The sequence below is a fragment of the Pelodiscus sinensis genome, chromosome 24 (genome assembly GCF_052426305.1).
Source record: "Pelodiscus sinensis isolate ZL-2025 chromosome 24, ASM5242630v1, whole genome shotgun sequence".
Classification (NCBI taxonomy): domain Eukaryota; kingdom Metazoa; phylum Chordata; order Testudines; family Trionychidae; genus Pelodiscus; species Pelodiscus sinensis.
This window is the reverse complement of record NC_143075.1, coordinates 17,404,124-17,423,952: the sequence shown is the minus strand read 5'-3', so window position 1 is coordinate 17,423,952 and position 19,829 is coordinate 17,404,124. Positions and strand designations below refer to the sequence as shown.

Below are 19,829 nucleotides of genomic sequence, written 5' to 3'. Positions count from 1 at the left end.
CAACTTCCAGTGGGAGTGGGAGAATAACAGAAGCTTAATTGTATCTGAGGAAAACAGAACAGGTCTTGGCTTTCCCATAAAATTGTTGCAAAACATATAAGAAATCGATCAGACTGCAAGCTGCCCAGACTGGGAGTGTGAAGAGAGGAGCAGAAATGCAAGATCCATGACATGATGTCCTGACACATCCTACTACTTCAATATGAGAGAGAAGAGAAATCTCAGGTCTCTTGTTAGAACTAATGTATCTTGTCACAAAGCCCATAATGATGAGCAGGGTATGAAAACACACAGATAGAGTGTGTTGCCATTGTATTCACAAATATGAAACAGTCGTTTATGCAAGCCTCCCCCTTTGTTAATTATTACTTCCTGTGCAGTCAGATCTTCATGTACCTGTGAGTATTTCCAGGAGTAGGAGGATGGGGTGTGGAGGGATTTTTTAACAACACGACTGGAGATTTTAGATGTGGTGACACAGCTGCAAAAGAACAGTCGGTTCCTAGTTCCGTTCTTCCCAGCACCGTGAAATGGAATTTGCATTAGGAATTTGTATCGTTGCTTTTCTCTCGTTGGTGGCATTGGCATTTTACTATGAACATCCAAAAGCTGAAATCCCTCAAGGAGTGGATCAGCCCATAAAGCTGTACATTGTTCATTACATCGTGAACTTGGTATTTGGTCTGGTGAGTGAACTTTGTTTGAAAATCAGGTTTGAGTTGGGTTTCCAGAGACAGAGGTGAATTTTGTAAGAGTCAATGTTTAAATATATTATAAAGAGCTGGCACAAGTGTCCTTGTCAACGGGATTAGTTCTTGGCGGTACAGAGAAGAAAGCACCATGCAACATCACTCCTGGACAGTTGCAAGGGAGAATGAGTTAATAGGTGTTTAGGCAAAAGCCTTTCTAAAATAGCATAAAGAGAAATAAACTCTATGCTAAGTAGAAGCGCTGGGTAGTGCTGTGAAACGTGTTGCTTATGTAAATACAGTGGAAAAAGTTCAAGGAGGGGAGGCTTAACCTGCAGTTCTTAAGTTTGGAAGGAAGGTGTGTGTGTAAGAGAGAGAGAGAGAGAGAGAGAGAGGTATTAAAATGAGGCATGATTGAAATTTACATCAGCTTAGCATCTCGGCATGGTCTGAATCCTGCTACTATGAGCGTTCTCCTGAAAAGCTGTAGGGAGTTTCTGGCTATGACCATAAGTGCGGGAACTAGAAGTATGTGTGGTACTGCAGCACTCCCAGGATCCTGGCCTAGTACCCAGGGTCCTGGCTGCCTTCCTCCATGCTGGAGGCTCTGCTACCAGCCCTCGCCTGGGGACCCAGCTGCTGCCCTGCACTCCAGGGGTTCTGCTGCCACCCTGAGCCTGGGTATCCAGTTGCTGCCCCACACACTTGGGGCTCTGCTGCTGGCTCTGGGCCTGGGGTCCTAGCTGCCAGCCCTGGGCACCGGGGTATAGGGGGGAGCTCTGCTGCCAGCCCTGTGCCTCTGGTCCCAGCTGGCTCCCCACACTAGGGCTGGTGGGGGCGGGGACAGGGGTATGTCAGCACCCCCGCTCTTAAAAATATTCCCACGCCACTGGCTGTGACTCCACAGTTGGGCTTATGTTGGGTTTTTGAAGCTGGGATTCAAACACCTCTTTTGGGGTGAGAGCGTGTGAAAAATACAGGGGATCTTTGCCAGATTCACAGCCCGTAATCTGAGTCAGCATTGAGTTTTCTGAGGGGAGGAATCCTTAATTAGTTCATAACCCCAGGGTAAATCGACACTTCAAGCTGGGGAGCCGGATTCCCAGCGGAGGAGACAAGATACGCTCTAGATCTCTAGCGAGCATGCTACAGAGAGAACAGAGAGGCAGAGGCACCAGCTACAAGATGGGTACCTACCTTTGGCCCGTTCTTGGGCTGGCTAGCCTAGCCTCTGTAGTTTTAGTGCATTTGCTCTAGGAGAGCTAGCAAGAGGACATCTCCAGGTTCTGGGAATCACACGGTTAGCCTGAAGTGCAGACGGGCCCTAAAATTAATTTTTAACAGTCTGTTTAAGAAATTTGTCTTGGGGAGCCTCACCTTTTTCTGACCCTTTCTAAGCTAAGGGACACAGCTCTCAAAAGCACCAGACTTCGCTCGTTCCCATCTCTCAGACTAGCCACTTTCTAATTTTGAAAATATTCTTTAAAATATTCCCTGTATTGTTCCCCCTGTTGCAGTTGGTCCAGGTGCAGCAGGGTCACATGGGATGGGAAGCATGTGGTTCCAGTGATGGATGGAAACATCAGATTAATGTTTGGGAACCATTAGTCTGGAGAAAAAACACGAGCTCAACAGGGCTAAGAGTTTGCATGGGCTTCCCCTGCCATGAGCAACTTCTGCTCAGCCTTTTCCTCAGCCCTGCCCCTCTTCCAGGTCTCCTTACAGCTGCATAACTCCCACCACAGTCCCTCTACAGCCATGTGCTGCCCAGGCAACAACTGGATACCCCTGGTAAGAAGAGGGATGCGGATCAGTGGAGGGGAATGTATGGAGTGGGGGAGGGGGACTCTGGGTCTGTAACTCAGTGAGAAGGATCCTTAGCCATGCCAGGACAGCTCTGCCCCCTCCCTCAACACAATTAGATGGTCTACATGCACACACCTCTCCTTTCTTAATCCTTTTCTAGGCCGCTGCCCGTAGCACCATCCAACTTCTACTCCCCTATCTACCACTATCCCCGAAACTCTGAGTCCTACCTACTCCCCCTAATATGCAAGCATGGCATCAACAGCTTGACATTTCAAAAACCTAGGAAATTTGTACACAACCTCTTCTGTGTGTGTGAAAGAGCAGAGGTTGCCACCCACACATGCCTTAACAAAGACCCAAACCACACAAGCAATGGGAGAGGTCTAGGTTGGATATTAGGAAAAACTATTTCACTAGGGCTGTGTCTAGACTGCAGGCTTCTTTCGAAAGAGGCTCTTTCGAAAGCATCTTTCGAAAGAGCCTCTTTCGAAAGATCGCGTCTAGACTGCAGGCGGATCTTTCGATAGATGAAATCCGCTTTTTCGAAAGAGAGCACCCAGCGAGTCTGGATGCTCTCTTTCGAAGACGGCCTCTTTACATTGAAGAACACCTTCCTTCGAAAGAGGAACTTTCGAAGGAAGGCGTTCTTCCTCGTGAAACGAGGTTTACCGCCATCGAAAGAAAAGCCGCGTTCTTTCGAAATAATTTCGAAAGAACGCGGCTTGAGTCTGGATGCAGGGGAAGTTCTTTCGAAAAAAGGGTACTTTTTTCGAAAGAACCCCTGAGTGTGGACACGGCCCAGGAGAATGGTGACGCACCTGGGGAGGTGGTGAAATTTCTATTCTTAGAGGTTTTTAAGGCGAGGCTTGACAAAGTTCAGCTGGGATGATTTAGTTGGGGTTGGTCCTGCTTTGAGCAGGGGATTGGACGAGATGACCTCCTGAGGTCTCTTTCAATTCTAATCTCTGGTTCTACAAAAAGCAAGGAAATAAAAAGTTAAATGACCTAAGAGTACATATTCTCTATCTTTCACCCACAGATATACATCTTACCATTAGAGCTAATGTACACCACAAACTACAAAGCTCAACCATAAACAATGTTCTAATTATTTTCCACGCATGTGTGGAATAAATATTGTTATGTGCACCAAGGCATGTGCAGATGTACACTACCATGCTGTGTCAGTGGGAGGCATTTGAATATCTCCTGGGCAGCTGCCCAAGTGCTCAGCTTACAGGGTACACTGACCCTAACACCTCCTCCCCAGGGATGCAAACTAGGGATGTAAAAAATCGGCTTTAAATGCAACCATGTGTGACGGGGCAGCTCCCGAGCCCCGCATGAACCAAGCGCCGTCCCCAGCGTGCTGGGAAGAAGCGGCGGCACCGTGCTGGCTTTTGCCCTGTGCGGCTTGCTCCACCGCCGGCGGGGCCGAGGACGGACGCCCACGAGCGGCGCCCAGTCGCGCCGCGACCTCGGCTGGGGCGGATAGACAGGACGCCCCCGCAGCCCCACCACCCCGGACTGCGCCGGCGCCCGGCGGGATGACTCCACCTGGCCGGGGAGGTGGCCCCGCCCCGCGGCAGGAGACGTCATCTCGGCGGGACGCTCAAAAGGAGCGCGGCCGCCGGAGTGAAGGGAGGAGAGCGACCAGATGGAGGGAGGCCAGGCAGAGGCTCGTCGGACCCCGGCTGCGGAGATCCGAGAGACCCCGCCGCCACGGCGACACCTCGAGGGAGGGAGGAAGCGACCCAGGGCAGGGTACTGGATCCTCTCCCCCACCAACCAGGGCTGGGGGCGGCGTCCCCCAGACCTTAGGGCCCTGGGTCGGGGCTCGGAGTGAGGGCAGGCCCGAGCCCCCCTACCCTTCCTCGCCGGCGCAGACGCCAGTGAACCACACCGAGTGGTGGACCGATACTGCCGGACTCGGGGCAGGACACCGGGTGTTTGGGGAGCACAAGGGACTGGGAACTTGGGTGAGGGACATCTAGGGGGTGGGACAGCGGCCCTGCGCGGCCCTACGGAGGGGTCACCTCGGCACCCTGCCTCGCCACACCATGTAACTGTTAAAAATCCTAGCGGTTACACAGGCTGCAAGCTCTGCAGGATAAAGTTGGCTCCGGGCTGCCAGCCTCACTTCCAGGGAGCTGATTTCACTGAGGGCTCTGCAGTATCACTTTATACTGATGCTTATTGGTGAACCGTTTAAACGGTTTCCTGTTTACATCCTTAATGACACCTTCAATACTGCTTGCTGCCAGGGGGATCTGTTTTTCATTGTTTTTCAGCTTGAGCATCTACTGTCGATTGCATGCTACACCATTTGTGTTGATTGTGGGAGGAATCCTTGAGCAAGACAAATGTGTGAAATGAAGTCACAGTTGACTTGTTACTCCACTTAATAATGCTACCTTGCTAATCTTAGGAAATCTGAGAATACACCTCCCATTGACATACATATTGGCAACAATGAGATTGCTGCTCTGAGCTACACCGGCATATTGCACGTGTTTTTTGAAAAGGTGTTGCACAGATGAGACATTCAAAACAATGCCAAGCTCATGAGTTACTAATTTAGGAATATATTGATGAAGACAGGCCGTTTGCAAACAGTTATCAATATTTTAGATCATGCTTTGAGAATTGATTATAGCTTTTCTCTGGAATCTCTGTGTTACACGGATTGCAACATTTCAGACTCAGAGGCTGGCATCCTTGTGGGTTACAGCTAAGTATGGTAGTGACAAATTATATATTAGCAAGCGGAGAAGTAGATGGAACAAATTGGAAGGTAGCTCTGTGTTTTACTTCTTTGCTATTGTTGTTTTGTTATGAGATGTGAATTGTGCAGGTGGGGAGTTAATTTAAAGCACACTGTCTATTTACGTATACAAATACCTTCATAAGCGGCGAGGAGTCCTGTGGCACCTTATAGACTAACTGAAGTGTAGGAGCATAAGCTTTCATGGGCAAAGACCCACTTCGTCAGATGCATCTGACGAAGTGGGTCTTTGCCCACGAAAGCTTATGCTCCTACACTTCAGTTAGTCTATAAGGTGCCACAGGACTCCTCGCCGCTTTTGCAGATTCAGAGTAACACGGCTACCCCTCTGACACTAAATACCTTCATGAGCTTGTTGGTTTAATAAAGTTGTTGTTAAAGGGTATGTCTAGACTACATGGCTCCATTGATGGAGCCATGTAATCTAGTTTACCCGGCATAAGCAAAGAAGCGGGGATTTAAATAATCCCCACTTCATTAAAAAAAACATGGCCACCACGCTGTGCCGACGATCAGCTGATCCGGCACAGCGCGGCAGTCTACAGGCAGATCTGTTGGCTGGGAAGCCTTTGCCGACCGATCCTGTAAACCTGGTTTCATGAGGCATAAGGGATCGGTCGGCAAAGGCTTCCCCAGCCGACAGATCTACGTCTAGACTGCCACGCTGTGCCGGATCAGCTGATCTTCGGCACAGCATGGTGGCCATGTTTATTTTAACAAAGCGGGGATTATTTAAATGCCCGCTTCTTTACCTATGCTGGGTAAACTGGTTGACATGGCTCCATCGACGGAGCCATGTAGTCTAGACATACCCAAAGCGTAAAAGGCTTTGTGACTACAGCCCTTAACACACTGTTAGAAGTAAATCAGGTTTGTTTCCCCTTCTTCCAATACTGATGTCCCTCTTCTAATGCCAGAGTCACTTCATTGCCAAGCAGTTGCAGATTTTGTGGCTTTCCAGGTCAGCTCCGGGGGAAAAGTCAATGATATGGAGTATGGATATATTTTAACTGGAGTAGTGGGTGGGCCTGGGGCCCCCTAGACCAAGGTGGGGAACCGAAGGCCCAGGGGCTGCATGCGGCTCCTGGCTTGCCTGGATTCAGCCCTTGGAGCTTGGGGCTCCCCGCCTCACAACCCCTCCACAGGGCTGGAGTGCCCAAAACCTACTAGTCTGACCCTCTGGAGGCTCTGGTGTGTGAGGGAAATGTGGGGAGTGTCTTTTTCCTTCTCAGTTGGGGGTCATCTCAGTGAGGGTTGGGTTTTTTTTTTGGCTTCTCACTTGTGTGCGGCCCCCGACTGATTTTCCTGTGGGTCAGTGGCCCCCTGACCCAAAAAACGTTCCCCATCCCTGCCCTAGACCCACATTAGCTACAGTGGGAATTGACTGAGCCCCCCCCCCCCCGAAGGTAACACTGATAGGGTTGCCAGGTGTCTGGTTTTGAACTGGACAGTCCGGTATTTGAGGGTTCTGTCTGGGAAAAAATGAAGAAAATACCAGACGTATAAAATGTTCGGTATTTTCTAATTAGGTACTTTTTTTATTATTAGGTGTGTCAGTACGTAGTTGCGAACTGCTTGGCTGATAGACACACTCACGCTGTGTGAGCATGTCTACCAGCCAGGCAGTACACAACTACACAAGCGGGTGGTGGGGGTGGGGGCGGGGGTGGGGCCAGGGTGGGAGGGAATCCCTGGGGCCCGACTTGCTCGTGCTTCGGCGGGATGGGCAGCGCCCCGGGATCTGCATGCGCCCGGGTCAGTCCCACTCCCCGCCGGCTGATTCTCTCCCCCCACTCTCCGCCCAGCCAGCCCCGCTTCCCCCAGCCCCCTGCTGGACAGCCCTGCTTCCTGTCAGTCGGTGCCCCCCCCAATCTCCCCTGGCCAGCCCCGCTCCCCCTGACCATCCCTGCTTCCCGCTGGCTGGTTCTCCCCCTCTCCTCCTCCTGATCTCCCCCTGGTCAGCTCCGCTCCCCCCAATCCCCTCCCTGCCAGACCTGCTTCCTGCTGGCTGGTCCCCTCCCATGATCTTCCCCGGCCAGCCCTGCTGCCCCAATCCCCCCCCGCCAGCCCTACTTCCCATCAGCTGCTTTCCCCTCCCCCTCCCTGCCCCACATCTGAGATCAAGTGTGTCTGGTATTTTGTTTGAAGCCACCTGGTAACCCTAACACTGAACTACAGCAGCCCAGCTTGGGATCTGTGGCTGGAAAGGCCTAAGAGGGAGAAGACGTTGCCAGGGAGGAAGCCCTGAGGCACTGCTCTCTGCCAGAGCTGGCACAGCTTGAGAGAGATGGTACTGAGGACACTGACAGAGGTTCTTGTTGGATTGGTACCCTGGAAGGGGTTTGCTATGTTTTTATGTAACGTAGACTGTGTGTGACTCGACCAGGGGACTGAGTCAGCAAAGAGCAACCACAAATAGGAGCGGCGAGTAGCAGACACATGCACTGAGCCAGGGGATGCTTATGAGTGGTGAATGTGACTCCATTACAGGCTGCGTTATAGTGGGTCAGCGTTTACAGTGACAAAATTGACAAAAAGGTGACACTGGGTTATCTACTTACCCCCACAAAAAATCTGATGACCGCAGAAAGAGCACCCCCCCCAAAACTCAGAGAGGAGTAAGGAAGGGTGTTTAATAATCTCAAAGATTGTCACCAGTTGCATTGCCAGCAAAAATCCCAGCAGCACCACCTTGAGTAGGAGCAGATTAGGACAATCAGGCTAGATGGGGGTCAAATACACCCAGGATGCAAAGAGTTAGACCAGTCCAGAACCACAGGTATTACTTGCTACCTGTGCAACCTGCTGGGTTAATCAAGCATCATTGAGAACCAGAACAAGATCTGGGCCAGGAAAAACACTCACTTGTGAGGTAGGCATCTGGGGCCCTGCAGAGCAATGTGAGGTAGGGTTTTTTCTAATGTATGTAGAAATTTGAGCTGTGATTAGCCTTGATGAGCCTGAAGTTATCTAACACAACGTTAGAAAACTCCCCTCTTGTCTCGATCATATTGTTGCTCCTATGGTTTTCACAAGGCATGACTGCAGCTAGTTCTAAACTGGCTATCTTGGGTTCCTGAACAGTCATGACTCAACTTTGCTGTTGGTAACAAACTCAAAGCCAGTAATCAAAAAGTTGCAATGAACTCAAGGATAATTGATAGCAAATACAAAACAAGTTGGTCATCTGAATCTACTTCAGAATGAAGAAGTGACCAGGTTGGCCTTACAATGGGCTCTTTAGGTCGCCACCCCACCGGCACTGAAGTTTGAATTAGTTATGCAGGCAATTTCCCATTCATCCTCCAGGGTAGAGTTGAGGCACACTGACAGGAAACGGTACACTAATTTTTGGTCTCTTCCTTACTATAAACAGGGAAGGATTTTTGAGAAACTGGGCATCTGCAAGGAGGTTTACCTCATCAGGACCTTCTTGTATGGAATACCGCCATGGAAGAATACTAAGCTCTTCATCAAGGACTTGGAGTTTGCCAATGTGTCAGTAAGGGTTTACCAGCCAAAAATGCCATCTGCTGGCTTAAGGACAGGAGTCCTTTACTTACACGGAGGCATTGGCCAGATTGGAAGCATTAGTAAGAAATTTAAAGAAACTAAGACATATGATAAATATGAAGCATTATCTAGTTCTTTCTATTATGATATTTCTTAAATGATTAAGAACTACTGCCACTATTTATTTAAAAACGACTAAACTTAAATGTTGCATATTTTTAATTTGGCTAGCTGGTATTTTGCTGCTAAGTCTTTCCTTCTGTGGAAATTTGTACTTATCCTTGGATTTCTGTTCTCTGACCATACACAAATTTTCCCTTTAATTGGTGATACTGGACACAGGAAAATTGGAGGCTTGGTGAATTTAATGAATAGTTTCTGCCAAAAAGGTGGGTTTTTAAGTCAACTTTTGTTCCAATGGTTTATAAACGAATTGTTTAGACCTTTGGTTTTGAAACAGTTTTGATTAGAAATTTAGCTATATTTAAATAATACAAAAAGGATAAAGATACCCAAAAGCTAAACAAAGCCCCCTAATCATTAAAAAAACAAAACCAATATTTTTTGGCTTTTTCAGTTCAGCCACTCAATTGAAACTCTGCCCCTGCCACCATGTATTTAATCAGAAGTAGTAATGTCTGCAAAAGGAGGTATTAAAACAGCTAGTCGCTTTACAACTTTCCTTACTAGAAGTCTATTATTCCTATGAACTATAATAACTCCTTTGGCAAGGGCAGTCCATTTTGTTATTATATGCGTCCTTGGTGCAAGTTTTAAACACTGTAGCAGGTGGTGCCTCAAAGGATTTGGCTAGCAAAGCTGCCCAGATCCTGAAAGGTGCATCTCAGTTGCACAATCTTCCATTCCAATATCCAATTTGCACTATTCCACCATCTCTCTTTTGTTCCTGGCAAATAGACAGCGAAGACTTTTCCTAAAATCTGTGTTAAGATCTTATGGCTTCTGGAATAATGGCCTGGTTTATTCTGAACACCACCTTTAGGGTATGTCTAGACTACATGGCTCTGTTGACAGAGCCATGTAGATGAGTTGACTAGACATAAGAAAATGAAGCAGCGATTTAAATAATCGCCGCTTCATTTACATCAAAATGGCCACTGTGCGGTGCCAATCAGCTGTCTGGCGGCACAGCACGGTAGTCTGGACACGCCGTGGTTGACAAGGGAAGCCTTTGTCGACTGCTCCAGTAAACCTCTTTTCACGAGGCATAACGGAGCGGTCGACAAGGGCTTCTCTTGCCGACCGTGGCGCGTCCAGACTATCACGCTGTGCCGCCAAACAGCTAATCGGCACAGCGCAGCGCAGTGGCCATTTTGATGTAAATGAAGTCGACGGATCCATGTAGTCTAGACATACCCTTAGTGTTGGAAAAGATACTTTGTACATGTTGAACCTCTCTAATCTGGTACCCTCTGGTCCGGCAACATCCATGATCCAGCATGATTTTAGTTAGCTGGGTGTCCACTTATCATGGATGTGGCCAAGTTTCCCGTGATCTCATAAAGTTTGTTTACAGCCATCAGTCCTGGCTCTCAGTGTTCTGTGCTGTTCTTTAGCTCTTATTTACCCCTAAATGTCTTCTAAGAGCCCAGTAAGCAATGAAAGTGCTAGTAATGCTGCTAGACAATATTGGCCTCCTGTGGTTTGGTAAATTCTCTGGTTCGGTGCCAGTCAGGTCCTGAGGGTGTTGGACTAGAGAGATTCAACCTGGACAACTTCATGGAAGTGGCTCCCAATGTTCCTTCTCATTTGTTTTCCATATGTGGAACACATGAGGGCCTGAACTCAGGTTTAAAAATCAATCTCTTGCACTCCCTTTTTCTCTTTCTCTTTCTATATCTTTACCTTACCATTCCAGTTACCATTTCACTCATGCATCGCTTTCCTTTCTGCCTCATCATTCATTCTATATTCCACACTCATTGACTCATTTACAGCGTGCCTCTCTACTCTTTCCCTTGTAAGTTTCCTTTCCCCTCCCATTCTTCATTTTTACTGTGTTCTGTTCTGTTTTTAATCTTTTGCTGTAGCAATCTAAGTACCTTTCATCAGTGTATTACACAATGTTACTGGGATCTGTCATGTGTGAGTCTTCCTGCCCTTAGGAGAAAAGCTGCATGAGCAATTTAAAAAAATTAAGATAATCATTATTTTATTTATGCACTGGCTGTGTGTTTATACTGGTAGAGACAAGGTTTAAAAATGCATCTTGCTCTTGCAATAGAAAAGGGTGAGGTTTGAGGCAGTTCCCTCTCCGTGTGAAAGAAGATATCACATTTCCCCGGCTTAGGAAAATTCAAGTCCCTCCCATAATCCTCTGCAAAGTATTACGTTGATCGCTATAGCGTTGATCCCCAGCGTAGCGGGGACAAGCCCTAAGATTTTTCTTGCATTAGTAAACCAGGGATGGGTAAGATTCTAAGTCACGTAAGCCACCTGAATCCTCAGATTGAATTATGAGTCCCTCATCAAAAAGTAACACCAATCTGAATTTTCTAATTTGCGAGGATACAGAACCGAATATGCTGAAGACATTAATACAACTCCATTGAGAATTTCTGTGTTGCAGGAATGTATGAAAGAGTCTGCCAATTTATTGCCTGTGAAAGTGACTCAGTGGTTGTGTGTGTTGGGTAAGTGCTCTTATTTCAGATGCATTATGTGGGAACCATTTACAATGAGTCGGTGACCAGCAATATGTCTATGACACGCCCCCCTACAGCCGTCTGCTCTTTCAGAAAGTGGCTCAACACAAGCAACTTTTTGACTGATAGAGCTGCATTCTCTACTCTGCCCTCTTGTTGAGTTCTTCGGAGAAGACCAGCGATAAGTCTGTTCTAGAGCCTAGAAGGACAGAGCAAACACAGAAAACAGCCTTCAGATATTTTAACGAATAGCGTCATTTGTATAGATATTGGGTCAAATCCCAACCCCTCTAATGTCAGAGGAAGGGGACTGGACATACCTTACTTTCACTTGTCATGGCACAGCCAGCTCCGCCCTTAGGATGGCTGTGCATTAGGTACAGAATAATAGAATCATAGAAATGTAGGACTAGAAGAGGCCTTGAAAAGTCACTCTGCCTGGAGGGTGGGCTAAGTGAACCAAGACCATCCCTGACAGATGTTTGGCCAATTTGTTCTTAGCTGCTCTAGCCCCGCTGCGCTACCGAAGGTGGCACCAGTTAAATCCCTCAGATACAACAGGCGGTGCTAGAGGACGCATGGATGGGGGATCTCATGGGCCAGCAGGCAGGGCTGGAAGACACATGAGTGGGGTGGGGAATGTGTGGAGACACCTTCCTCCCCGCTCCCTAGAGCCCAGCCAGAGAGGGATGCCCTCTGGCCCACGAGGACAATTTGAAGACTGGCACTGGCCCTTAGTTGACACCAGGGGTCTCAACTCAATTTACCTAAGTCTACCTTGGTGCAAATTCCACCCATTGTGTCTTATCATACTTTCAGTGGACACAGAACAGTTGCTTGCCATCTTGTTTATAACAATCCCAAACACATCTGAAGACTTACCAGGTCCCCTTCCTAGTCTTATTCTCTCAGGTCTCAACTTGACTAGTTTTCTTAACCTGTCACCGGTTCCTATTTTCTACACCATTTATCGTTTTGGTTGCTTTTCTCTGGATTCTCTCCAATTTGTCAACATCTTTCCTCAGGTGTGGTGCCCAGAATTGGACTCACTACTCCAAGAGAGACCTCTCCAGGGCAGAGTAGTGCAGGACAATCACTTTCCTTATCTTACATACAACAGTCCAGAATGATGTTAGGCTTTTTCACAACTGCATCATGTTGTGGATTCTCATTCAATCTGTGAGCCACTATAACATCCAGCCTTTGTAGTGTTACCACCACCTAGCCAAATGCGCCCCATTTTGGAGATGTGCATTTGATATTTCCTTCTGACTCCAAGGTCAGAAGGGACCATTATGATCATCTAGTCTGACCCCCTGCACAGTGCAGGCCACAAAATCTCACCCACCCCTCCTAGAATAATCCTCTCACCTATATCTCAGATATTGAAGCCCTCAAATACTTTGAAGACCCCAAGATGCAGAGAATCCTCCAGCTGTGATCTATACCCCATGCTACAGAGGAAGGAGAAAAACCTCCAGGGCCTCTGCCAATCTACCCTGGAGGAAAATTCCTTCCCGACCCCAAATATGGCGATCAGCTAAACCCTGAGCATGTGGGCAAGACTCATCAGCCAGACCCCCAGAAAGTTCTCTATAGTAACTCCTATCATCCCTCAATTGACCTATTTCCCACTGATAATGAATGGTCAACTAGATACCAAGATCCTGTTATCTCATCAAACCATCCCCTTCATAAACCCATCTAGTTTAATCTTGAAACCAGATAGATCTTTTGCCCCCACTACTTCCCTTGGAAGGCCGTTCCAGAACCTCACTCCTCTAATGGTTAGAAACCTTCGTCTAATCTCAAGTCTAAACTTCCTACTAGCCAGCTTATATCCATTTGTTCTTGTGTCCACATTGGTATTAAACTTAAATAATTCCTCTCCCTCCCTGGTATTTATCCCTCTAATATATTTAAAAAGTGCAATCATGTCCCCCCTCAGCCTTCTTTTGGTTAAAGTAAACAAGCCAAGCTCCTTGAGTCTCCTTTCATAAGACAGGCCCTCCATTCCTCGGATCATCCCAGTGGCCCTTCTTTGTACCTGTTCCAGTTTGAATTCATCCTTCTTAAACATGGGAGACCAGAACTGCACACAGTATTCCAAATGGGGTCTCACCAATGCCTTGTATAATGGCACTAACACCTCCTTATCCTTACTGGAAATACCTCGCCTAATACATCCCAAGATCGTATTAGCCTTTTTCACGGCCATGTCACAATGGCGGCTCATAGTCATTCTATAATCAACCAGGACTCCGAGGTCCTTCTCCTCCTCTGTTACTTCCAACTGATGTGTCCCCAGCTTATAACTAAAATGCTTGTTATTAATCCCTAAATGCATAACCTTACACTTCTCACTATTAAATTTCATCCTATTGCTATCACTCCAATTTACAAGATCATCCAGATCTTCCTGTATGATATCCCGATCCTTTTCTGAATTGGCAATAGCTCCCAACTTTGTGTCATCTGCAAATTTTATTAGGACACTTCCACTTTTGGTGCCAAGATCAGCAATAAAAAGATTAAATAAAATTGGCCCCAAAACTGATCCCTGAGGAACTCCGCTAGTAACCTTCCTCCAACATGACAGTTCACCTTTCAGTATGACCCACTGTAGTCTCCCCTTTAACCAGTTGCTTATCCACCTCTCAACTTTCATATTAATCCCTATCTTTTCCAATTTAACCAATAATTCCCCATGTGGTACTGTATCAAATGCCTTACTAAAGTCGAGGTAGATTAGATCCACTGCATTTCCTTTAAAAAATCTGTTACTTTCTCAAAAAAGGAGATCAGATTGGTTTGGCATGATCTACCTTTTGTAAAACCATGTTGTAATTTGTCCCAATTGCCATTAGCCTCAATGTGTCTAACTATTTTCTCTTTCAAAATTTTTTCCAGGATCTTACATACTACAGATGTCAAACTAACAGGCCTATAGTTATCCGGGTCGCTTTTTTTCCCTTTCTTAAAAATCAGAACTATATTAGCAATTCTCCAGTCAAATGGTACAACCCCTGAGTTTAGAGATTTATTAAAAATGTTTGCTAATGGACTTGCAAGTTCATGTGCCAGTTCCTTTAATATTCTTGGATGAAGACCATCTGGGCCCCCCGATTTACTCCCATTAAGCTGTTCAAGTTTGGCTTTCACCTCGGATATGGTAATATCTACCTCCTTATCCTCAGTCCCATTTGTTAACTTACTATTATCCCTAAGCTCTTCATTAGCCTCATTAAAGACTGAAGCAAAGTATTTGTTCAAATATTGGGCCATTCCTAGATTATCCTTAACCTCCACTCCATCCTTAGTAATTAGTGGTCCTACTTCTTCTTTTTTTATTTTTTTCCTATTTATATGGCTATAAAACCTTTTGCTATTGGTTTTAATTCCCTTTGCAAGGTCCAACTCTACCTGACTTTTAGCCTTTCTCACTTTATTCCTACATGCTCTAACCTCAATAAGGTAGCTTTCTTTACTAATCCCTCCCATTTTCCACTCCTTATATGCTTTCTGCTTTTTCTTAATTACCTCTCTAAGATGCTTGCTCATCTAGCTTGGTCTAACACACCTGCCTATAAATTTTTTCCCTTTTCTAGGGATACAGGCTTCTGACAGCTTCTGCAACTTTAACTTAAAATAATTCCAGGCCTCCTCCACTTTAAGATCCATAATTTCTTTAGTCCAATCAACTTCCCTAACAAATTTCCTTAATTTACTAAAGTTAGCCCTTTTGAAATCAAAAACCCTAGTCTCAGATTTATTTTCGTTTATCCTTCCATTTAATTTAAACTGAATTAGCTCATGATCACTCGAGCCAAGGTTGTCTCCTACAATCATTTCATCTATGAGGTCCTCGCTACTCACCAAAACCAAATCTAAAATAGCATCCCCCCTTGTTGGTTCAGCCTGCTCCTGGGTGGCCAGGCTGGCAGCTCTCTTGCCCTAGACGGCCACTTTTCTGTGCCTAGTGCGGAGGTCGTGGATGAGGTCCACGATGTCCACACTAGCCCAGGTGGGTGCCCGCCTCTTGCGGTCCCGGGCAAGCTCCCGGGAGCCGCCAGCCTGGGGAGGGGGGAGATGGCTGGGGGGCATCGGGTGGGTGGCTCGAGCCGTGCCAGGTGCAGGGTCTACTAGCTGGGTGCTGGCAGGCTTGCACCTGGCACGGGCACCATAGCCAGCCCGTGCCCCTTTAAGGGGTCCGGGGCCGGGAGGGGGGCAATAGAGTTTCCCTGGTGTTGGCCAGAGTGGCCACCAGGGAAAGCTGGGGAGGGCTAGCCTCCCACTAGTTTGAATTAAGGGGCTACACACCCCTTAATTTGAACTAGCTAGTTCGAACTAGGCTTAATCCTCGTAAAATGAGGTTTACCTACGTCGAACTAAGCGCTCCATTAGTTTGAATTAACTTTGTAGTGTAGACATACCCTAAGGTGCCACAGGACTCCTTGCCGCTGTATGGAGACTGGAAGTCTCTCTGAATTTGCTTGAGTAATGGGCTAGGGATGTTAATGAGCAAAGCTCCAGGGAACAATGGGCCTCTGAAGGCCAAAGACACACCTGGCCACTGGTCAGGTGACTTTCTCCAGCTTGGAAGAAGTCAGGAGGGGGTATAAGTAGGCCATGTGGCCAACTCCATGTGGTCTTCAGATCTGCTGCTGACCCCAGATGCGGCCTCGCAGGGAATCACGAGTCGGGAAGAACTGTGGACCCATCCTGCCATAGGATGTACAACAAGGATTTTTAAACCAGCAGCTATAACATCTCTGCTAGAACCTGCATCGAGAACTGGGAGATTCGATGCATGTAATGTATGATTCTTTAACAACCTTACTCTCATGCTTTTCTTTCTTGTAGTATTAAACCTTTAGATTGTAGATTCTAAAGGATTGGCTCAGCGTGATTTGTGGGAAAGATCCAGAGAGTAAATTGGCCTGGGATCTGTGGCTGGTTTTTTGGGACCGGACAGAACTTGTTCGGGGTAGGTGAGATTGGGTTTTAAGATCCCTCACCTGTGTATGAGGCCCGGGGCCATCTGGGGCACGGATATTGCTGGGGTGTCGGAGGGGTTTTGCTCGTGAGGCTTCAGGCAGGCAGCTGAAGTGCTCTGTGGGACTGGTTTGAGGCCTGTTTGGAAAGGTCACCAGTCTGGGGGCTGTAAGGAGACCCGAATTTGAGCAATTTGCCTTGAGCGGACGCCCTCAGCTGTGCCCAGACCCGGCCCGGTCTGTCACACCTCCACTTCACTCAGAGATCAACGCTGCAGCGATCGATCCACTGGCCATCGGGTTATTGTGCCTGCTTAAATGGGATAAATCAATCTCCGAGTGGTCTCCTATTGAGGATGAGAAGAGTAGCCGGTATCGATGGGAGAGCAGCCCCCGCTGACCTTACCAGTGCACTTGAGCTGATCCTCATAGACTTGTAGGACTGAAAGGGACCTCGAGAGGTCATCAGCCCTAGTCCTCTGCATTCATGACAGCAGTAAGTATTATCTAGACAGATGTCTGTTTAATCTGCTCGTAGAAATCTCCAGTGATGACAGCTTTCCTGGGCAAATTTTTCCTAATCTCCAAATTAAACTTCCCTTGCAGCAATTTAAACCAATTGTGTCTTACTGTTGCGGTGGTGGCCCCTCCGTCGGGGGTCTCTCTGTTATACTCCCCTGCGAGTCCGCCTGTCAGGGTCCACCTGGCTCAACGGCTGACATCTGCATAACCGCCGCCCCTCTGTCTCTGTCAATCTGGCCCTGCGACACAGTTTTTATAAGGCTCCCCCTCTTGGGGTAAATATGGCCCTGCGGCATAGTTCTTAGACTTTTGGACCTTTCTCTGCTCCAGAGCGCTGCAGAGGGAGGGAGGGGGACCCAGGCCCTCCTACTCCACCGGGTCCCAGTCCAGGGCCTTATTGTCAGTGGCTCAGTCCACTGCCTGCTCAGCAAGCGGTTTCTCCCTTCAACCTGCCGATGGCACTTGGGGACTGCCATTCCCCGCCCCGGGGTTCCTATCTCCAGGGGTGGCCCTAGACTAGCTGCCAGCAACTGGCACCCTAGGAAAACCATGCAATCGGCACCCCCCACCTCCAAACCCCTCAATGATATTGCGCCACCATTTGGTGCCCCATTGAACTTGGCTCCCTAAGCGACACCTAGTTCGCCTATATGGACGAGCTGCCCCTGCCTATCTCCTTGCTGTGGTGGTGGTGGCAGTTGCTGCTGGGGCCGTAGCAGCTGCGGCGTCGGTTCAGGCTGCGTGGGCTCCTCTGACTCTGTAGCTGGCTCTGCAGGTCCTTCCCCTTTGGCTGTTAGCCTTGAGTGAGATGTCTCAGGGGTTTTTATAGGGCTGCTGACCAGGGAGCATGCCCAGCAAGGCTGTGGGGGAGGGGCGCGCTCAGCCAGCTGGGCCCCGCCCACAGGCTGATGTACAGTGCGGGGCCGGTGCATCCTGTCACACTTGCCCTATGCTCGAAGGTTGAGGAGAATTTTTTTTCCTCTGTCCTCCTTCTTTGGAAAGGAAGGAGGCAGAGGAACAGCTGTGATGAAATTTCACTATGTTTAGCTGTCCAAATTTTCCAAAAGCATACTGCCCCCCCCCCCCCACACACACACCTCCTCCTGCCCTCAGGAAAAGGGATGGGGAGTGTGGTCAAAGGGTTAAAGCAAAGACTCTTGGGTATTGTGACTCCTGGGTTTTATTCTCACCCTCATGGTGAGAGGGGAAAATATGGGCAAGACTCGTGGTTTCGCTCTCACATCACAGGAACTTCTCTCTCTGCAATACGAGGGTTAAATCCAGTTGTCCTCTTCTAAGACAGAGCTCTTCTTCCTTTTAAACTGGGAATAGAATCTATGAATCCTAGGCCCCAGATTGTTCTAATTTTAGACCAGACTCTTACAGTGCAAATTAGAGAGCAGGTTTGCATGTGTTATGTCAGAAGGCATGTGGACACAATTCCTGGAGGCTAGCATCTCACAGTGATTGCTGCAGTTTTGTTGACTCAATAAGTATCAGTTAAACAAAACTATTGACACACGGATTATTACATTTAATTGCTGAGATTCTAATGACCCCAAATTGCTTAGCATAGTGAGCGCTTTAGGGAAGGATCCATCTTTTTACAATATGAATGTACAGTGGGCTCTTACTCTCTATTAAAAGGCATTGATTCAATATTCCTGCTACCAGAGGAAAGAGAGAAGTCTTTGTTGTCTTGCAAGACTGCTTATAAGAATTCATACAGAACACTAAGCAACCCCGATATACTGTAATGATAGGGTATAAAAAGATAGAAGGTTACAATGTCAAAGAAAAATAAAACAAAAAGGCTACGTCTATACTGGCATGATTTTGCGGAAATGCTTTTAACGGAAAAGTTTGCTGTTAAAAGCATTTTCGGAAAAGCGCGTCTAGATTGGCAGGACGCTTTTCCGCAAAAGCACTTTTTGCGGAAAAGCGTCCGTGGCCAATCTAGACACGCTTCTCCGCAAAAAAGCCCCGATCGCCATTTTCGCGATCGGGGCTTTTTTGCGGAAAATAAATCTCTGCTGTCTACACTGGCCCTTTTGCGCAAAAGTCTTTTGGAAAAAGACTTTTGCCCGAACGGGAGCAGCATAGTATTTCCGCAAAAAGCACTGATTTCTTACAGTAGGATGTCAGTGCTTTTGCGGAAATTCAAGCGGCCAGTGTAGACAGCTGGCAAGTTTTTCCGGAAAAGCGACTGATTTTCCGGAAAAACTGGCCAGTCTAGACACAGCCTAAAAGATCCAGTATGCAAATTTCCTCCATTTCTAATTAATACCTGTGTTCAGATTCAGTGATTATTCCTCTTTATTCAGCACTGGTGAGGCCGCAACTGGAGTACTGCGTCCAGTTCTGCTGCCACCCGTCCCCTCCGATTAAAGATGTGGACGTGTTCACAGGATGTGAAAGAGTCCAGTGGTAGGCAACAAAAATGATTAGGGGGCTGGAGCACATGACCTACGAGGAGCGGCTGAGGGATTTGGGCTTATTTAGTCTCCAGAAGTGTGAGGGTGGATTTGATAGCAGCCTTCAACTATCTGAAAGGGGTGGATCTAAAGAGGCTGGAATTAAACTTCTTTCAGTGGTGACAGATGACAGAACGAGGAGCAAAGTTTAAAGTTGCAGTGTGGGAGGTCTAGGTTGGATATTAAGAAAAACTATTTCACTGGGGGAAGGGGGAAGCACTGGAATGGGTTTCCTACAGAGGTGATGGAATCTCCATCCCTACAGTTTTTTAGGTCTGGCTTGACAAAGCCTTGGCTGGGATGATTTAGTTGGGATTGGTCCTGCTTTGAGCAGGGGGTTGGACTTCATGACCTCCTGAGGTCTCTTTCAACCCTAT

At 47.5% G+C, this 19,829-nt stretch overlaps 1 protein-coding gene across 1 annotated transcript in view; it reads left to right on the top strand.

Moving 5' to 3' along the window:
* Positions 1-509: 509 nt before the first annotated feature.
* Positions 510-19,829, top strand: part of LOC102445742 (arylacetamide deacetylase-like 4) — a 38,318-nt gene continuing 18,998 nt past the window's right edge. Inside the window, exons 1-3 of the mRNA XM_089773098.1 lie at positions 510-686; positions 8,660-8,876; positions 11,387-11,450. Of these exons, the coding sequence (XP_089629224.1) occupies positions 531-686; positions 8,660-8,876; positions 11,387-11,450 (437 nt within the window). The 5' untranslated portion in view covers positions 510-530. The remainder of the gene's footprint in view (positions 687-8,659; positions 8,877-11,386; positions 11,451-19,829) is intronic.